This window comes from Vicugna pacos, chromosome 21 (genome assembly GCF_048564905.1).
Source record: "Vicugna pacos chromosome 21, VicPac4, whole genome shotgun sequence".
Classification (NCBI taxonomy): domain Eukaryota; kingdom Metazoa; phylum Chordata; class Mammalia; order Artiodactyla; family Camelidae; genus Vicugna; species Vicugna pacos.
The window spans coordinates 30,362,251-30,385,190 of record NC_133007.1 but is presented as its reverse complement, the minus strand read 5'-3'; the positions used below and the strand labels follow the sequence as shown (position 1 = coordinate 30,385,190).

The 22,940-nt window shown below is 62.6% G+C and overlaps 1 protein-coding gene across 17 annotated transcripts in view; it reads right to left on the bottom strand.

Annotated features, from left to right (window-relative positions):
* GSE1 (Gse1 coiled-coil protein) overlaps positions 1–22,940 on the bottom strand; it is a 172,891-nt gene that overhangs the window by 16,876 nt on the left and 133,075 nt on the right. For 11 of the 17 annotated variants that reach the window (XM_072946735.1, XM_072946736.1, XM_072946739.1 and 8 more), the window contains 2 exons: positions 15,426–15,644; positions 4,879–5,078 (listed from right to left, as the gene is read on the bottom strand). In XM_072946735.1, coding sequence (XP_072802836.1) covers positions 4,879–5,078; positions 15,426–15,644 — 419 coding nt within the window. Of the gene's footprint in view, positions 1–4,878; positions 5,079–7,304; positions 7,460–15,425; positions 15,645–16,656; positions 16,679–17,842; positions 17,952–22,940 lie in introns of those variants that run through there. The other 6 variants (XM_072946746.1, XM_072946748.1, XM_072946747.1 and 3 more) reach the window with 4 other exon arrangements.

Sequence of the window (22,940 nt, the reverse complement as noted above, 5' to 3'; positions counted from 1 at the left end):
AGTCAGGGCGGGGCGAGAAGGCAGGCAGCCGGCCAGCTTGCGCCGCTGCCAGCAAGGACGGGCTGGGCCTTCCCCCAGACCCCCGGGGCGGGGGTGCTCCTTTAACGCACGTTCCAGAGATGGCCTTTTCTCAGGGTTCTCGCCCAAGCCCACGGTATGCAGGGCGTGGGAGGCACAACAGGAAGAAAAGCAGACACGGGTTTGCGCTCTCCTCAGTCAACGGGCAAGGATAGACCCTCCAGGATCGGACATAGGTCCCCAAGCCGAGTGCCCACAAGGGACACAGCCACGCAGGGACCTACCCCGCCTCACACACGCACCCATGCCCATCCAAGCAGATCTCCCACAGGGGCACGCCAGCTCCAAACTGAAGATCCCAGCACCCTAGGAAGAGAGCTCTGCCGACAGTGCGTACACAGAACCGTCTGGAGGCCCTGCCTGCTGATCACCAGGTGCGCACAGGCACCCCAGGGGCCGGGACATCAGCTGTGCTGGCAGTTGCCAGCCTGCATCACAGATACCTCGCCCCCAATGCCCATGGAGATGTGACCAAGAAGCTGGCGCTGTCCCCAGGCTGAACATGCCGGCCTACCCTGCCACCAAACCCTGGGTGGCCCTGGCACCAGCCAGAGCAGGCAGCTGTGGGGCTTCAACTGGCCAGACTTGTCTTGGGGGTGCTAGGGGCTGTGCCCCCACCACCCGCCCACCCCAGACTCCCGGACAGAGAGTGAGGCCTGGGGCCTGGCCGGCGAGGCAGACCCCGGGGAACCAGAAGGGGCTCGCTCAAGGCAGGAACGGGAAAAAGTCGGCCCCCGTCACCCCTGGCCACACAGAGGAACGTTCTACATGCCCATCCGCAAGGGCGTGTAGCTCCACGACCGTCGAAAGGTCCCGTCACTCTGGTTATTCACGTGGCTTAACAGGAGCCGCAAGGTAAGGCGCAGAGCGTTGGCCGCAGCCAGGGCTCCATCACCACGAGAGCCCTGCACAGCCTCGGCGAGGATGCTGCCGGCCCCGGTGGCCCTGAGCCCGAGAGCTCCGGAGCCTGGCCCTTCCTGGGGCTGATTGCACGGCACCCCCCACCCGGGGTCAGGTCTGGCCACTCCTGCCAGCAGCAAAGCAGGACACGAACCCAGGCCTGTCCACCTAAACCTGCGGTGTTTCCACCACGGCCCGGAACGCCAACACCCTGAGAACAAGGGGGGCCAACACGCCTCTGCCTCCTCACTGAATCGGCACGTACCCAGGAACGACCACCACACACAAGGCAGCGACAAGAGCCCGTCCCTGAGAGGACGTCCTCCCCTGGTTCCTCCAACCCCCGCAGCCCCAGCTCTGCCCATGGTCTCCCTCTGTTGGAGTCAGGAGACGGGGCAGCAGAGCCCCCCAGCTGACCTAACTCCCCTCGTGGGCAACAAGGGATGGACTGCACCCACCCCCGTGACCCGTCCTCCACGTCAGCAGGGGTGACGCCGCAGAGCAGGCAGGGCCCATCCGTCAGGCATATTTACCAAACAAGCCAGGGCCGGGCCACTACCCCGCCCTCCTCGGTCCTCCAGGAGACACGGCAGCGATCATTAATTGAAGGAGACAGGCCGCTGATTGGAATTTTTAATGAGCGGCAACATCTGTTCCCTTCCCGCGCGTCAGCACAGCCCCTCCAGTCTCCCGGCGGGGTCCTTGCAGTGCGTGAACCCCGACTTGCCCTTCCCAGGAGGGGTGCTCACGAGGCAGGTGTCAAGGGTGGGGCACACAGGCGCACCAATCCCGGGTCAGGGCAGGGAGCCCAGAACTCCCACCTCCCGATTTCAGGAGACGCCTACACGGGCTGGGCCAGGCGCAGGGTGGACTGTGGTCTGGTCCTGAAGACCCAGGACGGGTCCTGCAAGTGCCTGCTCCTCGGTTTCCCTGGCTGTCAGATGGGCCATCACAGCAGCCCTCACAGAGCAGAGGGGACAGCGTGCAGACAGACGTAAGGGGGAAGCGGGGCGTGCATGGCAGCCGCACCACCGAGCCGAGCCCCCTCCTTGTGCTCCTCATCCAAGGGGCTGTTCCCACATCAGCACTGGGCTCCCCCCACACCCCTCCCTCCACCGGCACCAGCACAGGGCTGACTGCCCCTCACAGGGGCCACTGTGGGGTGGAGAGGCCCTTTGCCCAAAGTCTGGGGTGGACTAAACAAGGAACAGCATGGCCCTGAGACATTCTCCAGAAGGGGACACAGCAGCTGGAGCCTGAGGGCCCCCAGGTACCAGTGCAGCTCCCCTGACAAATGCTGCGCTGATGGACGGGCCGGGTGGCCTGGGCTCTGCCTCCACACTGGCAGCGAGGCCCCACCTCCGCCTCGGGCAGGAGTGGCTGGGAGACAGCGGCCAAGGAGCTCTACCCTCAGCCCAGGACAGCAGAGTCCTTGGAAGGGGACCTCAATTCGAGGATAAAATCTGGGGAGAAGCTCTAGGCAAACCAGGCCATCACCCCCTTCCCCATGCTTCTGACTGTGTTTGCTAAATCCAATGGGGGGGGGGGGCCCAGGCAGCCCCTGCCACAGAGGAAGGGCCCGGATGCACCACCGCCCCCAGCCCAGAGACGTCCTCAGAAGCCCCCCGCAACCCTTGGCGGGACAAAGCCCTGCCTGAAGGCAGCTGGGCCAGATGGCACCTTCCCGGCTAGCTGCGGACAAATACAGAGCTGGGGGGGCCGGGGGCGGGGAGGGCCAGCGGGCAGGGAGTCCAGTGCCAGACCCACGCGTCTCCCGTCTGGCTGGCGCCCTGCCAAGCTTGTGACAGGCACCTGGGAACGAGGTCAGGAGGATGGGCTGGGGCAGCACCCCTCAGTCCTGGCCAGGCCTGGGAGGCTCAGCTGGCCCCCCCAAGGCCCCCGACGGCGGCGGCCAGGCCTGCACCTTGGGGCATCGGTGGGCGGCTCTCGCTTCTGAGTGGTGGGCGGCCTCAGGCGCAGCTGGAGAGATGGAAGGAGGGAGGACGGGGGGAGGGGGGAGCGGGAGAACCCTTCATTCTCTGGTGATTAGGAAGGGTTCCACAGGCAGATGGGCAGACATGCCCTGTGAGCTTTAAAACAGACTACTTGTCATTTCATCTGTCCTCTCATGGCTCCCACTACCCGGGAAATACCGGTGACCCCGGCACAGAGGCCCCGAGGCCCCCCATGACTCCCTGCCGCACAGGAGCTCCACCCCCGTGACTCACGTGCCAGGACTTTAGGAAGCGACTCCCTCTCCTGTCCTCACGTCTCCCCTCCCCAGGAGGATTAAATTCTCCGCTGAGCCTTTGTGCGGGAGCTAACAAGCCGTACATCATCGGCTAATCCAGCTCTGTCCCCCTCGCCCTCCCTGGTGGCATCAGTGTTTCATGAACTGCCGGCTCAGTAAACGGCGGGGCAGACCCACCACGGCCCTTCCTCTGGGGTTACTGAGTGTTTCTAAGGCAGTCAGGACCCCTGAGGAGGGAGGGCCAGGCTGGGGGGTAGGAGGCCCACAGCGAAGGCATGTGAGCATCCAGGAGGGAGACAGCTGGGAGGCTCCTGGGTCTCGAAGGGCAGCTGCCGTGTGCAGGACCACAGGGAGGATTCGGGCCATGGGCACCGTCACCAGCCAGGGCTGACCCAGAGACGCATCAGGACCCAGAACCCACCTGGGCCCAGTGAGTCAGGAGGGTCACGAGGTCAGGGTCCTGCGGTCAAGGCTGACTGCTAGGGGGCCAAGGGACCCTCTGGAGGCAGGAGGCTCTGGCGAAGACCTCTTGTCCTCGCCCTCAAACCAGGACTGGGGGGGCTCAGGCCGGGACCCGCCCGCCAGGCCCAGCCCTGCCGCCCCGTCTCCCAACTGCAACAAAGCCAGGAGAGCAGCCTGTGGGTGGGCATGGAGCCGTGGCCAAGTGACCATCTGGGAAGGCCCGTCACCTCAGATGTAGGGGTCAAGCTAGGGCCACACTCAGCTGGGGGTACTGGCCTATTTCCAGGAATCCAGGGATCCACCTCTGTGGATGGAGGCTGGCTCCTCCAACCTCCAGGGCAAAGAGACCCTGAGTGATGACCAGGTGGGGCCCTGGTGCCCGTCCCCCAACCGGAGCCAGCAGGGCAGAGAGCAGGGATGGGGTGAGGTGAGAGGTCCCCCCCCCCGCTTCCTCCACTTTCTTTGTGGTTTAATTAGTATTTCCAAGTGGTGCTATCCCTCTGGGAACTCGGCAGAAAAATCCAGGAGAGAAGTGCAGCGCTAGGGTTCTTAATGAGGAAAGGCCCCTGCAGGCTGGGAGCATCTGGGAGCTGGGGCGGGTGGAGGCTGGCCGGGCTCAGCCCCAGGGCCGGTACTGAGAACTGCTCCCAAGGCCACTGACGCCTGCTCAAGCAGGTCACCTGGGCAGGGCACATCTGGGGACCCCCAAGTGTGGGAAAGGGCCTCCTGGGGTGGGCAGGTGCCAGAAGTTAAGACAGAAACAGGAAAACGTGACCTGTGAAAATACGGGCTGGCATTTTCGCTGCTTCAACCCTGTGTGTGCAATAAATAACAACAGCTACTGTTCACCACGTGCTTACGCTGCGCAAACACTGTTTCAAGCTTTGAGTCTACCCCAGATTCATGAGGCTGAGTCCTAACCCTCAGGACCTTGGAAAGTGGCCCTACTTGGACACAGGATCTTTGAAGAGGTGATTAAGGTAAAACGAGGTCACTAGGGTGGGCCCCGACCCAACAGGACTGCTGTCCTTCTAGGAAGAGACCAGGACACAGACATACGCACAGAAGGCGACCACGTGAGGACTCAGGGAGAGGCTTCAACCCCAAATGCAGGCCTGCTCTGCGGAAGGCCGCCTTCCCAGGGCCTGTGGCCGTATCTGGCCGCCACCCGCACACCCTGCACTCACCTGCCGGCTCTCACTCCTCCAGACGCCGTTGACGGTCTTGGTGGGGGCGATGGTCACTACGGGGGGTGTGCTGGGGACGCTGTGGCCCCCGGGGGGGACGATGATGGGGCCCATGGGCACACGCTTGGGCGTACTGGCGGGGGAGCTGTGGTTGGTGGCTGGAGAGGACACGGGGGATGACTCGCTGCTCAGTGAAGACCCTGCGGGAGAAAGACACAGTAGCTTGAACAGGTGTCCCCGCCCCAAGCATCACTCCCATGTGTGGCCCCCCCAGGGAGGCCTGGGGGCTTCCAGGCTGGCAGGGGTCAGTTTAGTTCCTGGCAGTTCCAGAGGGTGGCGGGGGCGGGTGGGGAGGGAAGGGCAGGGCCCTAGGGGTTGGGAGGAATTCATCTTGGGTCCCAAGAAAGAAGGCACCCATATTAAGCCAAGCTGGCCAGCAGCACAAAGGGCGGAGAGGAGGGGCCGTGTGTGAGGAAGGGGTGACAGGGTCCGGGTGCGTTGGCGCCCCCAAGCCCAGCAGGCACCAGGCTCGCCCCGATGCCTCCTGCCGTGTCTCTGGTCCGTGACTGAGGCATATCCTGGCAGAGGGGTAGCAGAGCGGCCCCTGGAGCTCTGCTGTTTGGGGTGGCTTCCTGAGAGCCACACCCAGGCCCAACGAGGTTCAGTCGTGGGCATACCCACACCCTGCACTGTTTTGGGCTGCAGCCTGGGGGTGGAAGGGACCCCCGCACATACTCACACAGAAGCCCCTCTGGCACGCAGGTCCGCGACACAGACCCAAGGCAAACCCCACCTCGTCTGAGAGCCACGGAGAGCTCCCGGGGCCCTGTGTCTGGGGCAGGCCAAATAGGGGACTTTATTCCACGGCACAGCTTCAACAAATTCTAGGCACCACGTTTGCCCACAGTCACAGGGGCTGCGTGGGCTCACGTGGCCAGAGGTGGAGGCACTGGGACCTGAACACTCCTCCTATGGCTTTGATTTGGGGTGGATGCCAGCCTAGATCTGGGCGGATCTGGCTACAGAGGACCCCCATCTTGCAAATACTCCCCTCTGAGGGGGCCCACTGGGGGCTCCTGCAACCCTGGGGGTGGGGGAGGAAGACGGGGCCAGCACGGATGCTGAGGGCCCACAGCTGTCTGGACAGAGCTCTGCCCTGGCCAGGGTGCTCCCGGCTGGGCAGCTCCAGTGTGACTCCCTAGGCTTGTGCGTGGCTCACACACTGTGCAGGGCAGCCCCACGAAGAGACACCAGGTCCAGCCAGATCTGCCCCCAGCCGAGCTGCTCGGCGACCGCGGGAACACCACCAAGTCCAGGCACCCCCTCACTCCCAGCTCCCACCCATCAGCGTCTGGCAACAAGGACAGTGAGCCGTCACCTGAAGGCTGCTGCCCCTGAGGTGTGACTCAACTCCCCAGATGGACTCGCTAACCTCAGCCCACGCACCAGCAGTTCTGCAACCCCAAAGTGGCCAGGGCCAACCACTGAGACCGAGCCCTGGGTCCAAGTCCCAGCCATGCCGCCCAGTGGCTGGGGCAAGCTCCGTGGCTCTGGGTCAGATGTCATTACTGCCCACAGACAGCCAATGGCAGACAACAAGGCCACCTTCCTTTCCCAGGGGGGCAGCCCCCAAGATTTTGAAACAAGCTACACCTGACAAGCAGATGAGAAGCCAGCCTCGGGACAGCAGCAAGAGGCGGGTCTCGGCTGACCCGGCCAGCCCTGGGGCGTGGAGCTGGCCGCTGCCATCCATCACAAGTCAGCACAGGGCATCCCTGCTCCCTCACCAGGTTTGCTCAACCTGGGGACACTGGGTACATCTTCCAAAGCACCATCTCTGCCCACACCAGGGCCAGGTAACCCCTTGCCCGGGGACCTGGCTGCCATCCACCAAAGACACAGGCCCAGCAGCTCCAAAGGGAAACTCAGAACGGGGGCCCCTGGGGGGGGCAGTAAAAAGCCACCAGAGCCCCCAGCCATGCAGGTGGGTGGCACAAATCCCACTGAGCGAGGAAGACAAAAAACGGGATCCAGATGCTGTACCCGGTGCGGGCAGAATGGCGGCCAGGGCCTCACCGTTTCCTGATCAGACGTGGTTCGCTCTGAAAATCCGCCTTGCCGGACACTTACGGTCTAATTTAAATGTCAGGAGAAGCGGGGGGAAACCAGGCGAGAAATCTTTCTCTTTAAAAAAGGAACTTCCATGGAATTCCTACTGCTCTTTTTTTGGTCATGATGGCTTTACTGAGCTGTAACTCTCTCGTCTGACGCTCACCCACATCAAGTACGCAATTCACTAGTTTTTAGTACATCACAGCCGTGCCACCAGCACCAGTCAACACTCGAACCTCTCCTTCTCCCCAAAGAGAAACCCTGTCCCCATCAGCAGTCCCTGTCATCTCTGCCAGCTCTTGGCAACCACCCACCTGCTCTCTGTCCCCATAAATCTGCCTCTTCTGGACATTTCATGGAAACGGAATTTCATGGCCTGTTGGGCCCGGCTTTGTCCTCTCAGCATGATGCCTCCATGGCTCGTGTACAGGGACGCCCGAGTCAGGACATCATTCCTTTTCCTGGCCGAGTAATATCCCACCATACGGATGGACTGCATTTTGTTCAACTGGTCATCTGTCCGTGGACACTGGGGTGTGTCCACCTCTGGGCTCCTGGGGAGGGTCCTACCCTGACTGCTGCTCACACTCCCCCCACCCTCAGCCCCAGGTGCATGGACGCCTTGGAGGACCTACTGTGTGCCCGGCCTGCACCCCGGACTGCCCTGTGGAAACTCTGCTTGTGGAGGGACGAAAGTACTGTGAAGTTAAAAAAGTAAAGAAACAAACAAAAACAAACACAAGAGCCCCCAGCAGTCAAGACAGAGGTTGCAGTGCCTGGAGGAAAAGCTGGAGTCAAGGTCAGGGGGCTCTGCTCCTTAAGGGACCAGGCAGAGGGAGGGGAGGCTGAGAGCAGACCTTTCAGAGCCCCGCCTGCTGCAGTCCCTGGGGCCTCGCAACCAGGAGAGTCTGACGGCTCAGGGGTCACACCATGTGCATGTGGGGACTCAGGGCCACCTGGCTCCCGCCTGGCTGCACCCTGCCACCTCTCAGCCCACCCTCCCAGCCTCCGCCCCCGTGCCATTAGCTCGGTCTCTCCGATCCACCTCATTTCTAAATGCGGGGGAGTGAGGAAGCAGGAGGGGCCAGCGAGAGACCGGGAGCCCAGGGGCCAGGTGTGCCTGCCCGCGGAGGCCTCGGGCAATTAGCAGCCTCGCCCCTTGGGGGTGGGCCGGACAGGCTGTCACTCCGCAGCCAGATCGATCCCTTACCATGCACCCGCCAATTAGCGTGATCGGCCAGACCCCCGTTCTCAGAGCGGCTGCGAAGGCAGTAATTAACTGGCGGTATGCGGCCAGAGTCAGCAAGACGCATGTGGATGGGAGATGACAGGCGGCAGGGCGTCACCTCTGTCATCTGACCTCACGGATTAGCGCCCGAGGCCGCCTGGGCACATGTAATTAACAGCTGAGACCCCAACATCGTGGCAAGGGGAGCAGGACGGAGGCTGGAAATAAAACTACAACAACACAGACGCCCATGGACTTCCTAGATGCCTGCTCGGCCAGCCATGCAAACAGCCGTTAAGCACCTACTGGATGCCCTTAACAAGGACTTCTGTGCCAGGACCACCCCTGCCTGGCACACTGGTGGGTGGTGGTGGTGGGGCAAGGCCAGGCCTCAGTCACACCGCACGCACCCTGCATCCCTGGCACACTGCAGAGTGAGTCAGGCCACCTCACTCAGGGCAGGGACAGAGAGCAGATGACGGACAGTGACGACCTGATGTGTTCCCTGAAACTGGACCCTTGGGACACCTTCCTGAGATGCCCACTCCTGTGGCCGGAGTCACTCCAGGCTTCGCAGGGCTGGAGAGGCCCACGCCGCAGGGACAGCTGGGGTGCCGGCTGCAGGTGGCCGTGACAGGTCTGGGGTGGGGACCAAGCAGCAGCGCAGGCAGCCACCTGCGACCCTCAGACACAACCACGTGAGAGGCACAGAGACGAAGTCCCCACCGCCAGCCCACGGAGGCAGGGAGTGGGGTGAGAGCCCCCTGGACTCCCCACAGGCCTGGCAGAGGGGCCAGCCGGGTACTCGGTGTGCACAGGGCTGCCCTCGGCCGCACAAAGGTCGATGGCTCCACCAACCTACAGCTCAGGGAGAACCCCTGGGAAAGAGCCCCACAGGCTGCACAGGCCTGCTTCCCTCCCTGGCCCGGGGCACTCCCGACTGGCCTGCCAGCCTCTCCACGGTCGGAGCAGCCGGGGCCCTGTCCACCCACCACGCTGTCCGTGGAGCTCTCACCCCGCCTCATGCCTCCAGCCAGCGGTACGCTCCTGTCCCCAGCGCACCATCATGTGATGGTCACTAAGCCCCAGCCAGCAAAGGCAAGGGTGATCTTTATCACGAGATGCGTTTTCAGGGGCCAATTATTTGACAGTGAGCAGGACGGGGGCTGGGAGGATGGTGGGTTCCCGTGTTGCCTGTGAAGGTACATGAGGGGCAGAGAGGGGGTACACGAGGGAGAAGGGGGGAAGGGGGGCCGAAGGGAGGCAGAGGGGGCTTCTGGGAGGTGTCAGGGGAAGTCACTGTTGCACCAACATGGCCTGGGGAGGCGTCCTGTCCAAATGCCCCAGAGCCAGGCATCACCCACTAACCCTTCCTCTCCCATCTGGCTCCCTGCAGAGGGCAAGCCCAGCTCCTTTCCATAGGCCTCATTCTCCTCCAAATCCCTGGGCTGGAAGACAGAGAAGGACAAGGTGCCAAGACGCCCCTGCGCTCACACCCATGCGACACGACAGACGGGGCTGCAGACGCCCCAGGAAGTGCTGCGCTGCCAAGCCCTGCGGCCACGCACCCAGAACACATGCCGTTGAGCGTGCCGGGCGGGATCTTTTCTCCCCTCATCTGTTCAGCTATTTTCTTTAAAAGAAGCAGATTTCAGGAGGCCCAACAGGAGAGCCCCGCCTCCCGCCTCACTCCGGCTGGCTGTGTGACGGCACCGCTGCTGGGCAGAGTCGCACCCCCAACCTCGACAGAGCGGGGAGTGCTCCCAGGCCTCCCAGGAACAGGACCTCGGTCTAGGAGGCTCCGGGGGCCCAGCGGAGACCAGACCCACCCGCAAAGCCAGCCGCGAGGCGAGGCCTGCAGACAGCAGACGCCTGCTACCCCCCAGCCGTGCTCGGGGCTGACGGGTCACTTCTCTGGCGGGCGGCGGAATCGGTGCCTGTGCTCTTGGCAGACCAGCTCGGTGAGGCCGCTCGGCACCCCCCACGCCCTGCTGGGAGGGCTGGATGTGGGATGCAAACAGGCCTTGTGGCTCCAGAGCCCACCCTGCCCCCTCTGCCCCCAGAAGAGGCGACTGGCCTCAGAGGGACCAGAGGGGAACCGGTCAGGATTGCCCTACGTGCTCCCGGGGGTGGGGAGGCAGCACGGCCCTGAGTCTCACGCACCTTCCCTGAGCAGCGGCCGACACTTCGGGCTCCCACACTGCCCTGCAGCTGGGGAGCCCTCGCCTGGCACTGACAAAGGGTCTCATGGGTACAACCAGGACCACCAACATGGGGTCAGACCCAAACTGCAGCCCAAGGCTCCTTGCAGAACGTGCAGCGTGGGCCTGGTCGCGTCCTGAGACCCCCCTTTCTCCAAGGACCGAAGGCGACGGTCCTGGCACGAGGGTCTCAGGGGCACGAGGGTCTGTGGCGGAGGCTGCCCTGGGCCTGGAAGCACCCACGCTGTCGGGACAGGCAGCAGCTGCCCTGGCGGCCAGGGCTGACCCCCCACCTCTGCCCAGACGGGACAGGTTCTCCCTCAAAATGGGGCCAATTTGGGTCTCAAGACGCACACATGCGCAGCACTCTGCTCTCCCAGCCCCTCCCAGCGAGAGCCCCGGGCTGTGCTGCTGGGGGTGGGGGAAGGCAGTGGGGGCAGGGAACGGGGTGGCCATGGTTGGTGGACCTCATCTGCTGCATGCAGCGCTGTGCCTGGAGCTCGTGTTCTCCCCCAGTCACTAGTATCTTTAAGGCAGGATGTTACCCTCACCCTGAGACAGAAGATAGCTCAGAGAGGGAGAGCGCCATGCCAGGACACACAGCAAGGATGTGACCAGAGCCTGCCAACACCCGTGTCCGCCTGGCTGAGTGCCCACTTGGAAGTGGGTGACAGGGCCGCGTGGGTCCAGGCGTCCCCCTGCGCGTGCAGTCCCTTCAGGAGTCCCCCAGGGGCAGACACGCAGGCCGAGGGGGCCGAGCAGGGCCGTGTGGCTACGAAGGAAAGAACGTATCTTGGAGCCTCAGGAAAGGTAAAATTCCCACCTCCTCACGTCCTCTCTCGGGGGCAGAGCAAGTGACACGGCGTGTAGATTCCTTGCTCGGAACTGAATTTTTAAACCGCACCCCGGAGACACGACGTGAGGAGAGACAAGAGCCTGGGAAGCAGAGGGGAGAGCGGTTCGCGGCTCAGAGTAAGACGCCTCCAGGTGGGGGAAGGGGGCGGGGAGGGTCACGGGGAGCCGGAGGCACCCAGGGCAGAAGCCAGAGCCCAGGCGGTGTGCAGCCGATCAGGACGGCCCCACAGCAGGATGGGGGCCCGCAGCCTCGCCTGTCTCCTCTGCACCGTCAGGCCCGCCTCCCACCATCTCCCTGTCCAGGTCTGGAAGCGATGCTGGCTCTACTGGGACCGCTCTGCCTGTGAGGACGGGGCTGCCGGGGCTTGGTCATGGGGTCCTGGGTCACCTCAGCCTCCAGATACTAAGATGCTAGCTCCTCTAGGGCCACAGGGGCGTTTTACACCAGCATCCTGGGGCATCTTAAAGAGACAGGAGGCCTCGCCCTCACAGGAGGGAGGCCTTCAGCAGAGGCGCTGGTTCCCTCCCTATGAGGAGGGGGACATGGGTGTGGGGGGGCCTAGTGGGGGCGGGACACAGAAAGACATGGTATCTTGGGACACAGGTTCGCGGAGTTTCCAGTCTCCCCTCTGCTGCTTATGACTCAGGAAGCCAGAAGCTGAAAGCTAGGTTTTGTCCAGCGGCAAGATGGACAGAGAGCAAAGGCCAGGCCTGCACTAGGGACGCAGTGGGGGACTGCCTGGCACACAGCAGGCGCTCAGTTAGCCATCACCGCCGTGATTAAGGAGGGAACAGCCCTCACTGGGTCTACCTCCTCACACAGTTGGTGTCAGGTGTGAGGTGCTGTCCAACCGCCAGGTCATCCAGTCACCAAAACCAGAGACACGGGGCTGAGCGCGGGAGCCGGTCACGGGGCTGCACGAGCCCACAGGTGGCAGACATCCAGACAGCAGACTCAGAGACAGATCGTGGCTGCCGGGGCTGGGCAAGGGTGTGGGGACGGGGTGCTTTTTAGGGGTGACAAAAATGTTCTGGAATTAAGGGTGATGGTCACACAACTCTGAGTGCAGGAAAACCCACTGAATCGTATGCTTTAAAAGATCAGTTTCAAGGGATGTGAATGATATCTTAAGAAATTAACAGGATTAAAAAACTCACACCTTCTCCCCCATCACCAAGCCCAGCAAACATCCCCCTCGGGCTCTCTGGAGGGGCAGGGCACGGGGTCTGGGGCCTGCCGGCTCTCCCCTCCAGCCCTGGCTGCATCCAGGCTTCCAGAAGCTGACAGCCCCCACCCCTCTCTGCACCCACCCCGACCCCAGCACCAAGCACAGACGCTGCGCCCCTGTGGCGGGTGCTTGGGGGTGGGGCCGAGGCACCCCTCCCCCAGCCAGGGCGACGCACTCGGGCTTGCCGTCCTGAGTCCAGCCATGTCCCCTTGGAAAGGCTTAAGATGCAGCAGCGAAGGACACACACAGGGCACATCCTTGCCACCTGTGTGACCTGAGGCTCACGACTTGACCTCTCTGAGCTGCAGCTCCTCCATCTGTACAATGGGCCAACTCTGGGCTGCCAGCCCAGTCTGTAGGCAGGTGAGATGGCCAGTCAGCACTGGGGCGACTCAGTGAGAAAAGCAGGGACCAGGTGTGGGTGTGGCCCAGAGGATGCTCCAAGGAGTGACTGAGCTCATGTCTTCAACCTGAGGCCCCAGTGGGGTTGACCAGATGGAGCATCACAAATAGAGCTCTTTGCTACTGCTTTTAACTCTCAGACTTTGCTTGTGGCCAGAAATGACACATGCCCAGGACACACAGCACAACTTCATACCAGGGCGGCCCAGGGTCCAAATACTGCTCCCCAGGTGCTGAGTCCCCCAGGCCTTGGCCTTCTCATCAGAATGATGGGGTTCACTTTGGGTCGGCCTGCGGCAGACACCACCCTCTGAAGACAGTATGAGCTCGGGCCAGCGTGGCTCACCCCTCTCCTCCTCCTGACCCTTTGCTGCAAAGTCCCTGGGCACCCTTCCCAGAGCACCACGCAGAACACTCGGATACAGCTCGGGGAGCAGGGCCCTCCCAGCGGCACACTCTGTTCCTGGCCAGCGAGGCTCGGCAGCCTCTGCCACACTGGCTGCCCACTGGCCTGTTACTCGAGCCGGATACTGGGGCCAGCCTGGGGCAGCAGAGAGGAGACAAAGGCCATCAAGGCAGCTCTGCTCTGTGCCTGAGGCCCTCACATGAGCCATGTCTGCAGACCTCGCCACTGCCTGTCCTCACACCGCCACATCCTCTGTGCATGAGGGGTGTCACCCCAGGACGAGCCCAGCTGCCAGCAGTGGACACAGCTGGTGGATGAAGCCCCGACACTCGGGGGTGACTCAGCCAGATGGAGCCAGCGTCCTCCCATGTGCTGACGGCCGTCTCTGAAAGCCGCACCGGCCCTGTGTCTCTGCCTCCTGGGATGCCAAGGAGGAAGTCAGTCAAGTCTGCTGGGCAGATTCTGCCCCAGGGGGCTTCTCGCAGACTCTGAAGAGACCCCCAGGTCTCAACCCCAGCTCAGGTTTCCCACTGCAGACACTTCTCCTGTGGGGCTTGCAGCCAGCCTGGGACGAGTGCTCGGAGGGCCGCACCAGGCCAGGCAGGGTGCTCACTGCCTCTCTGCTCTCCAGCTGTGTGGTGTGCGGGGGCCCCGAACGGCAGGGCCTCCGGACACCAGCGGGGCTCCTGCCGCTGGTCTTGCCCACATGCGGTCAGGGCGCCCCCTGGTGGGCGTGGAGGCGAGGAGAGGCGTGTGTGCGGGGACAGGGAAGGCCTGTCTGGGTGGACGGGGCAGCCCCCTCCAGGCAGATGCCCGTGGCAAGGCCCATCCCTAGCAGAGCAGGCCCCGCGCGTGGCCTTTCCTCCTGGGCCAGTATCCACTCTGCCTGTCAGTTCCAGCCTATTCCCTCAACACTTCCTCCTCCGCCAGTAACTACAGAAGCAGGAAGGGCCTGGGAACAGGTGGAATTCAGAAACTGGCAGATGCCAAGCCCACTCAAGTCAGGACCAATGTCCGTTCTGCAGAGCTGGAGGCCTGGGGTCTGTGAAAACAGAGTTCCCGCACTCATGTCCTCTGGGTGCCCAAGAGGGCCGCGGAGCCCAGGATCAAGCCTCGAACATTCGGGGCAAGCAGAGCACCCAGGGTACCCTCTTCCTCTGCCTGGGAGGTCGACTCCCTGCCTCTAGGCAGTGAGCCCAGAGGGTGTCTGGGAGGCCTGCACCAGAACCCGCAGGGACCCAGGCCTCCTGGCAGCAAACTGCTCCTGCCACCCTGACTCATCCAACCAGCAGCCCTTCACCAAGACAGGCTGACCGTCACCCTCAGAAGTGCTCAAAGCCAGTGCTGTAGCAAGTCTTGCGGTACAAACAGGAAGGCTGAAGTTCAAAGAGGGTCCGTGTTTGCCTAAAGTCACACAGCACATCACTGCCCAAGTGACACCAGGGGACAGGGCTCTGGATTGCTGGGGGACACTTGTCCACGCCACCACAGAATTCCAGCCTTGGGGGGTTAAGCTGTGCCCCTCCGCTCTGGGACAAGGAACGTTTCCAGAGACAGCATGCCCTGCCACGTCTGAGGTGGGTATCAAGGCCTGGAGTTCCTGGTCTCCCGGGAAACATGACGCCTGGGAAGAGGTTCCCCCGAGCAGGCTGGAGGCTCCTGAGGCGGGCAGCAGGGCCCAGCAAGCCCTCCGAAGTCCCCTGGGGCTCCCGTGGCCCAGCACGCCCACCGCCTCAGCCACAGGCCACCGGACACCCCCGTAGTGGCTCCTAGAGCCCAAGAAGGACAGAAGCAGCAGAGCGCGCGAGAAGCAGGAGCAGAGCAGAGGTGCCGGGGCTGGTGGGCTCCCAGGGCCCAGGAGGGCCTGCAGGCAGACAGCACTGTCCCCGCCGGGACCAAGCAGCCCGAGAGAAACAAGAGTAGATGGGGCTGCGAGCACGTGGGCGGGCCGGCCCTGCCTCCGGAGCCCTTCAAAGGCGGCGCGGCTCGTGGGAACAGCTGCGTCCCGGGCACCTGCTCCTCGCAGGAGCCGGCGAGGCCTGGGCAGGAAGGAAGGGGCTGCTCTCGCTCTCTCCCCCTCCCTCGTGCCGCAGCCTGGCAGGTGCGCCTCTTACCTCTGGGCTCCTCCGCCTGTTTGGCGAGCTTGCGCAGCGCGGCGGCAAAGCTGGAGGACGGCGCGGCCTGGGCCGACAGCGCACTGCTGGTGGCGGGGCTGCCGCTGGGCACCAGGGCGCCATTGAGCGGCGAGGGGGTGAGGGGGTTGACGGTGGCGGTGGTCCTGGTCGCGGTGGAAAGCATCCCTAGTGAAGGGGACTTGGGCTCATGGCTCATGCCTGAAACAGGAAAAGAAGAACCAGAGGTCACCCAGAGAGCAGGAGGGCCCAGCACCAGAGCGGGGTCTGCAGGGCCCGGGACCGGCACCAGCGGGCAGCATGCAGGGACGGCAGGAGGCCCGGGCGACCCGGCAGGACAGGTGAAGCAGAACAGAGCCAGCGCTACGGAAAGATTGGAGCCTCGCCCCGGCGACCCCCACCCTCTAGGATCCATCCACAAAGAACCCTGTGCCCAGGACCCTGTTGATTTTAGAGGCCAAAAAGCTCCTGCCAACACGACCCGTGGCACGACCCCACCACCTCCCCAGGGCAGCCCGGAGATTAGAAAGCGCCTCCTGACAGGGGTCAGGGGAGACGAGGCACGGGCCCGCATTCCTGCAAGAACCAGAGGAACACCCGCAGACAGAAGGGCGGCATTGGTGCTGATCACGAGAACAGCTCACATTAGAGCACAGCCTGCCCGGCCGCCTGCCTGGCACTCTGGGGAGGCTGGCTCTGTACTGTGCCCCCCTTCCAGAAAAGGAAACTGAGGCTCGCACAGGCAGGCAGCACAGACCTAGGATCATTCCGGGGAGTTGGCCAGAGCCCTGTGTGCCACCAACACACCCCGCTGAATCCCAAAGCCACCGGGGACCCGGCAGGTCTGCACTGAGAAGGCAGCTCGGAGGACAGCAGCAGGCAGAGCGCACAGCTGCCCGCAGACTGTGCCGGGGCCCCGCCTACACGAAAAAGACTACAACTGTGGGTCTGCACTGCCATCCGCGGAGAAGCACCATTTCCCCCAGGCTGGCTGGCCGAGGAGCTGCCTCCCACACGGGGTGACATCAGACGCCTTCCCAGGAGCCCCCAGCCTTTCAAGTCCCAAGGAGGCTGGACCTTCTCCAGCCTCACCGCCCCATCACAAAGGCCGGCCAGGCCCCTTCGTGAGCAGGCGCGAGCAGCACCATAAATAAGTTTCCCATTAACATCTCCTGCCCTCTTGGGGGCACTGGCCCAACCCCCGTTCCCTCACCATGAGTACATGCGAGGGGCGTGAACCCAGGCCCACGGCCTCACAGGGGGCGAGCCAACGGGCGGGCCGTGCGCAGGGAGAGGCAAACCAACTTGCAAAGCCTCAGACGGAGACCTCAGGGGAGCAGCTCCAGGGAAGAGCGTGGGGTCACCTGGGGAGGGGTCCAGGGGAGGCATGGAAGGGGAGGGGGGACACAAACAGAACATTCAAGAGAATAACGTGGCAGGAACGTGTGCTTCCCCCGGCAGAGGCCCCCACCCCAAGAGGCTCTCTGCACCCCCTAGAGCCCTTCTCATCTCTGCAGGGTTCTGTGTTCAGTCCATCTAAAGTCTAACTGGAACCTGCTTCTTCACCCATCCCCATGGGTGGCCAGGTGAGCACAGGAGATCCCCACAGGTCGGCCCCAAGACCTGCCCTGCCCATCTGCTGCCCCCAGAACTAGCCAGGAGAGGCTGCAGGCCCCAACACACATCCCAAACCCTGACTCTTGGACAGCCGGGCTAAGGTCGCCATCAGTTCCCTGCCAGGCAGGTGGGAAAAGAAATCTTGGGGGCACGGCCGGGTAAACGGCCATGGCAGTGTTGGGGTGGGGGCTGGTGCATAAAAGACAATACTGAGGCAGGCGCAAGCTCGAGGGAACACCATTCTCTTGGGAGAGGGTCTGTACCTCGGAAACAAAGGACCCCCACAAGAGCCCCTGCGCCCACAGCCAGCAGGCTGGCCTCCCAGCTGCTGGCGGCCACGTGGGCGGTGCCACGTGGGAGGGGGATGGCGCCGGCAGCAGCAACCCCGTTGAGCAGCTGGGGCAGCGCTGACCCGAGGCTGACCCTGTGTGTCTTCCTCTTTCTGGAAGAACTGGGGAGAGGGTGGGAGTAGGGGTGGGATCCACATGCCCACAGGCACTGCGAGCCCAGCAGGGAAAAGCAACAACCCAGTGGGGTGGGGGGGTCCCTACCCCAGGCGCCCCATGGCTAGAAAATGCAGGTTCCTAACAAGAGTCCTTTCTCAGCCAGCCTGGCACCCAGCCAGCTGCTGGAAGACCCTCGAGCACGACGGACACCGAGCTCTGGAAGGGCAGCCCCAGGCCCCTGTTGGTGCCCTCTTCTCCCAGGGACAGAGAGCGCAGGACTTGCACAGCTGGCCACAGCGCAAGGAAGCAGCAGGAGCCTAGAGGTTGGGCTTACACCGATCAGGCTGCCAGACGCCGGGGCTCGAGTCCCAGCTCTGCGGCCTCTTGCTGTGCAACCTTGGGCAAGTTACTCTGCCCCTCTGGTCTCAGCCTCCTCATCGGTAAACTGCAAATAAAGACAGAGTCCCTTATGAAATTAATCCCATGAGGGGCTTCAGAGCAGGCCTGGCACACGCCAGGGGCCACTATTATTATCATACAGCTAGTTAGCTACTGAGGGCATAATAAACCCAGGTCTGGATGGGTGAGGGGCTTGGTGAGTCCATACAGGTCAGGCTCAGCAAACTGGGACCCGAGCTGATCAATCTGTGCCACCTGCTACTGGCCCCCACCACCTGGGTGACCAGAGCTGCGACGAGAGGTGACTTGGTGTCAGGGGTCCGTGTGCTGTTTGGCATGGGCACCCCTCACCCCAACCTGAGAGCCCTCCCTGCCACTGTCCCTTGCTCCGACCAGGCCAGGAGCTGCATGGCCCAGCTCTCCACGTCCCTGAGTGGCAGTCGCTGGTGGAAGTTAACACACAGGACACCCCAAGACAGAAGGGGGCCAGAGCTCTCGTCTTGCTGCCTGCAGGGACAAGGACATGACCCCAACACGAGCTGATCTGGGCAGCCTAGGAGTCTTCCAGGTCTCGCTTGGGACCAGACGCTCTCAGTGGATCAGTGGGGCTCTATTTTGGGGGAGGGTGTATACAACGAAGCACTGCCCTTGCAGAGACCCAGTCCTGGCACAAAGCGCACCAGGTCCTGGAGGTCCTACCAGCACTCGGAGGAAGACACCACCATGCGGGGCTGCCCCGGAGACAGTTCAGCAGCACACCTGGGACTCGAACAGACTCCCAGGCCCAGATACACGTCCTCACCACTCATGACACCACCTGCCAAGGCCAACCTGTGATGCCAGACCACAGGTGCAAACACCCTCAGAGCTGGGATTTATGATGGGGGTTCAGAAATACATCCAAAGTCTGTCACTCATGCCTTCAAGAGGTGGAGACAAACCCTCTTCTCTCAAACATGGGCCAGACGTCTCAACTCTCCTGCTGAATAGGGTACAGCAGAAGTATGGAGTGTGCCTGCCAAGGTGAGGTCATCAGAGCCCCCTGGCCACCTCCCTGGGCTCCTCGGACCCCTTGAGACGCAGGGGTCAGTGGCTGTGGAGAGCCCCACGTCTGGGGAACTGAGCAGCCATGTGGGGCACCATCTTGGCAGGTACTCACTCCTCTGACCCCGGGAGTCTTCAGACGAGATGGTATCAAAGAAGGAGCCACAGCCTCGCAGCCGAGCCACTCCCAAATCCCACATTTGGGTTTGGGGCAGGTTTTTATGCAGCATCAGATAACTGGTCCAGTGAGCATCACCGCATCCTCCATCAAGACCCTCAATCTCTATTTTCTTTCTTCATGGACCCCAAGTTCAACCATCTCCATATACTCTATGTCTTTACCTAGAGCTTCCAAACGGGCCCCTCTGATGCCATCAAAGGCCATTAACCACCTCCCCGCTCTTCCTGGCATTCCTTCAAATCCTATCAACTCTAAGAGAAAAGCATTACTGTGCCCATTTTACAGATGGGAGAATCCAGGCTTAGGCCCTTGGGCCAACACACAGTCAACAGCAGGGCTGGGATTACCTGACCATACATACAGCTGGTCAGGTCCCAGATACACACCCATTCTGGGGCGGTGGGAGAGGGGCTGGCTCTACTCTGCCCCACAGCCCCCACCCACACGCTGCCATGCCGGGGGAGGGGAAGCAGGGATGTGACCCAGGCCATGCGGTCCTCCCGCCTCCCAGTGACCCGTCTGTCCCCAGAGCCCAGGGAGCAGATGTGAGGTCACTGCCTAGTGGCCACATGACAGGTTGGCCAGCTGAGACCTGGGTGGACACACTGTGGTGGCCAAATGCCAGCGCTGGGCAGGACTGTACAGAGGTGCTGAAATAAGCAGGGGACAGCCACGGAGCAAGTCGCAGGTCAGACTCCAACACACCACACGCCCCCAAGGCTGTTGGGGGTGGTCTCTGGTGGCAGTAAGAGGAGCAATTTCCTCGTTTTTGGCCTTTTTACCTCCCTATGTTCTACCTTTTCTGTAGCAAACCAGGGTTTTTTTGTTTTTGATTTTAAAAGGGGGCCCTCAAAGAGACAAAGACTTGCCCTCACATGGCCGGTATAACCAACGAGCACGGGGCACCCCCCAGACTGGGGGCTCCCACTCGCCGGTCACAGGAGCCCAGGGACTGGGGCTGGCCCCCAACCCCCACCAACGGCCTTAGCCCTTCCTGGGTGACCAGGGCCTCAGCAGGAGGGTCCAGTCTCTGCCTCCTCCCTCCCTGGGTCAGCTACCACCCGAATGTCATTGTCACCCCTTACAGGCATCCAGTGACACCCTACCCCCAGAGTCTGTCCTCCCTCTCCTCCAAGCCTGGAACCTGCTGCCCAGGCCCCACCAGAGGCCTGCAGCACCCGGTGTACAGCCCCCCTGGCCTCCTAGGGGTCCCCCAAAGCCAGCATTCTTGCTATGGTGTCAGCTGTGGGCCCTGGAGCAGCTTCAAGCTGGGGAAGCTGCTCTGCTGATGTCAGGTCACTTAAAATAGAATTCCAAATGAACAGCTTCATTAGGGGAGTCTAAAATTAGCATTCCTCCTCGCACGTGTGCATCAGGATGGCCGGGGAGGGGAAGCGGGGGCTTCGGGACCACCGGCAGCCGGCGTGACAGCTCCCTGGCACAAAGGACATGGAAGGACAAAGGCCAAACTTGAGGGACCCAGAGCCCACAACGGGTCGCCCTGGACCTGCCGGTAACCGACACAGCCTCCCGGAGCCCACCCCGACCTCTGTGCCTCACCCCCTAGTCACAGGCTTGGAGTCACTTCAGGGTTGCTCTGCCCCCGCCCCCCCAGGTGTCCTGCCACCGAAGCCAGGCAGGAGCCACCAGACATCACGGACACCCCAGGGGCAAGTAAGGGGGACGTGGGCCTCAGGGTAGCCCCCGAGCAGGGCGCCTACCCCCACCCCGCCCTCATTAGGGAGGTATTCATTAACTTCCGCGGCGCCTGGCCTGGGCTGAGCAGTGTCTACATTACCAGCTCATGTAAATTCATTATCCTAACAGCTGGGAACAGGCTCCACAGCGTGAGGGCCAGTGATGGATGAGGCCCGGGGGCTGGGGCGGCCCAGGGCAGGGACAGGGACGGGGCTCCCTCCCCGCTGTACCAGCCCCGGCATGTGTGGAGCTCAGATGGCCACCCGGCCTTCCATCTGCATCACACGCTGCTGACCTCCTCTGGACAGGTGCCTCCTGCTGCCGCTGGCTGCCCCCGCGGCCCCCCAGGAGAAGAGAGCCGCCGCAGCCAGATGCCCAGAGGCAAACGCAGCCGCGAGGCCGAGGGCAGGCAAGGAGAAGCCCCCAGCCTGGCAGCACCCGCAAATCAACTCAGCCCCTCAGACCGTGTCCCTCGGGTGGCAACGGCCTGACTCCCGTCCAGCACCGCCAGGGAGGCCCTCAGCAGCCCTGCTCCTTCCACCAGAGTGTGGTGGCTTCCATCATACTTTTCTCTCGTCTCTGCCTAAGTTTCTAGCATGGCCAGGAGCAGCACAAAGCTTTGGGGGGAAAAAAAAGGCAAAGAAAAATCCAAGGGCAGAATGGTGAGCCCAGCTGGCGGCACAGAGGACGTTTTCCAGAACCACCTTGTTCCCAATGCTTCAGAACAGACCTGGATCGATCGGGGTGCCTGCTGTCCGAATGCTCCGAGCAGCAGGACATGAAAAGGGGGGCAGGCCCCTAACACTCCATTAAACACGGCCTCGGCCCCCGCCCCCTCTGCGCTCGGCGGAGGGCGTTACTAATCAGCACGCAGCGGCCTCCCTCCAGCCCCCCGCGGCTCCTGTAATTACTGCCTCCTTTCATCCCGCTCTCCCCGGCACCAGACCTCAGGCCTGCTCCCTCCATGCTCTGTAATTACAAGCTAATAGCTGAGATGAATTTTCTGCTGGCTCCCGGTTCAAGCACCAATCGGCCCCTTCCCTCGACGGCCCCCCCTGGGGTAATTACACCCCACGAGGTTGGGCCCAGCAGGGCTTCACTTCCAGGCCCGCGTGTGCAATCTGGACTGGGTTTCTCTAATCACCCCTCTTGGTAATTTTTCATTACCACAGAAAGAAATGTTTGTGAACAAATACAGGGCGTCCCCCAGCTCGGAGCCCCCCATGCCCCGGCTCCCCCCGCAAAGGGGCGAGGGTTCTGCAGCCCTGACAAGGCGGAGGTCACCTGAGCAGAGACCCTGGAAGGCGGCGGCAGCAGCGTCGTGGGGCACCACGTGATCCCGGGAGCCTGAGCGGCTTCATAATAAATTCATTATTATATTTGTCTTTGGCTGTTCTGAGTTCACTCGCACAAAGCAGTTTTTCTTGGGGGTGGGGGCGGGGGAGGCGACTGGAAGAGTCGGGGAAGGTCTTCTTGCTCCTAGATGCACAGGGGAGCCTGCTGTCCGCCTTAACGTTCTTTTCAACTAAGATTGTAGGTTTCAAAGGGGACGGGGCTTCTTCTGGCCCTGAGTCCCAGAACTGGACGTACTCCCTAAGGCTACAGCCCGTAGCTGGTAGGCAGAGCCAAAGCCACGGCTAATTGCTGGAGCAGGGGCCGGCCCTAGCAGATGGCCTGGATCCTGACCCGGAACCAGAGAGGAGGGAGGGAGAGAGAGGGGGAGGGGAGGGGAAGAAGTGGGAGGAACGGGAGGCCAGCCTGTGCGACCAGAGGGGACCCTGGCCCAGGAGTGAAATGAGTAACAAGGCAGCTCATTTTACAAGGAGTCTGCCATCCTCCCCCGCGCAGACCTGTCTATCAGCAGCATTTATTAAGTCACTCCAGAGTACTGAGTGCAGGAGCCCATGAGCTGCAGGAACTGTCCGCCAGGACCCCAGTCAATGAGAATGGGAGCCCACCTCCAGGGGTGAGCCCACCGCCCAGCGCCAACACCTCTGGGTGAGCTGTTGGCAAAGCTAATTTCTGGTGTCACTGGGCAGCCACCGCCAACGGGTCCAGCAATGCCCCATAGCTGCAAAGAGAGGGCAGCAACATTTCGGGCTCCAGCTGCAA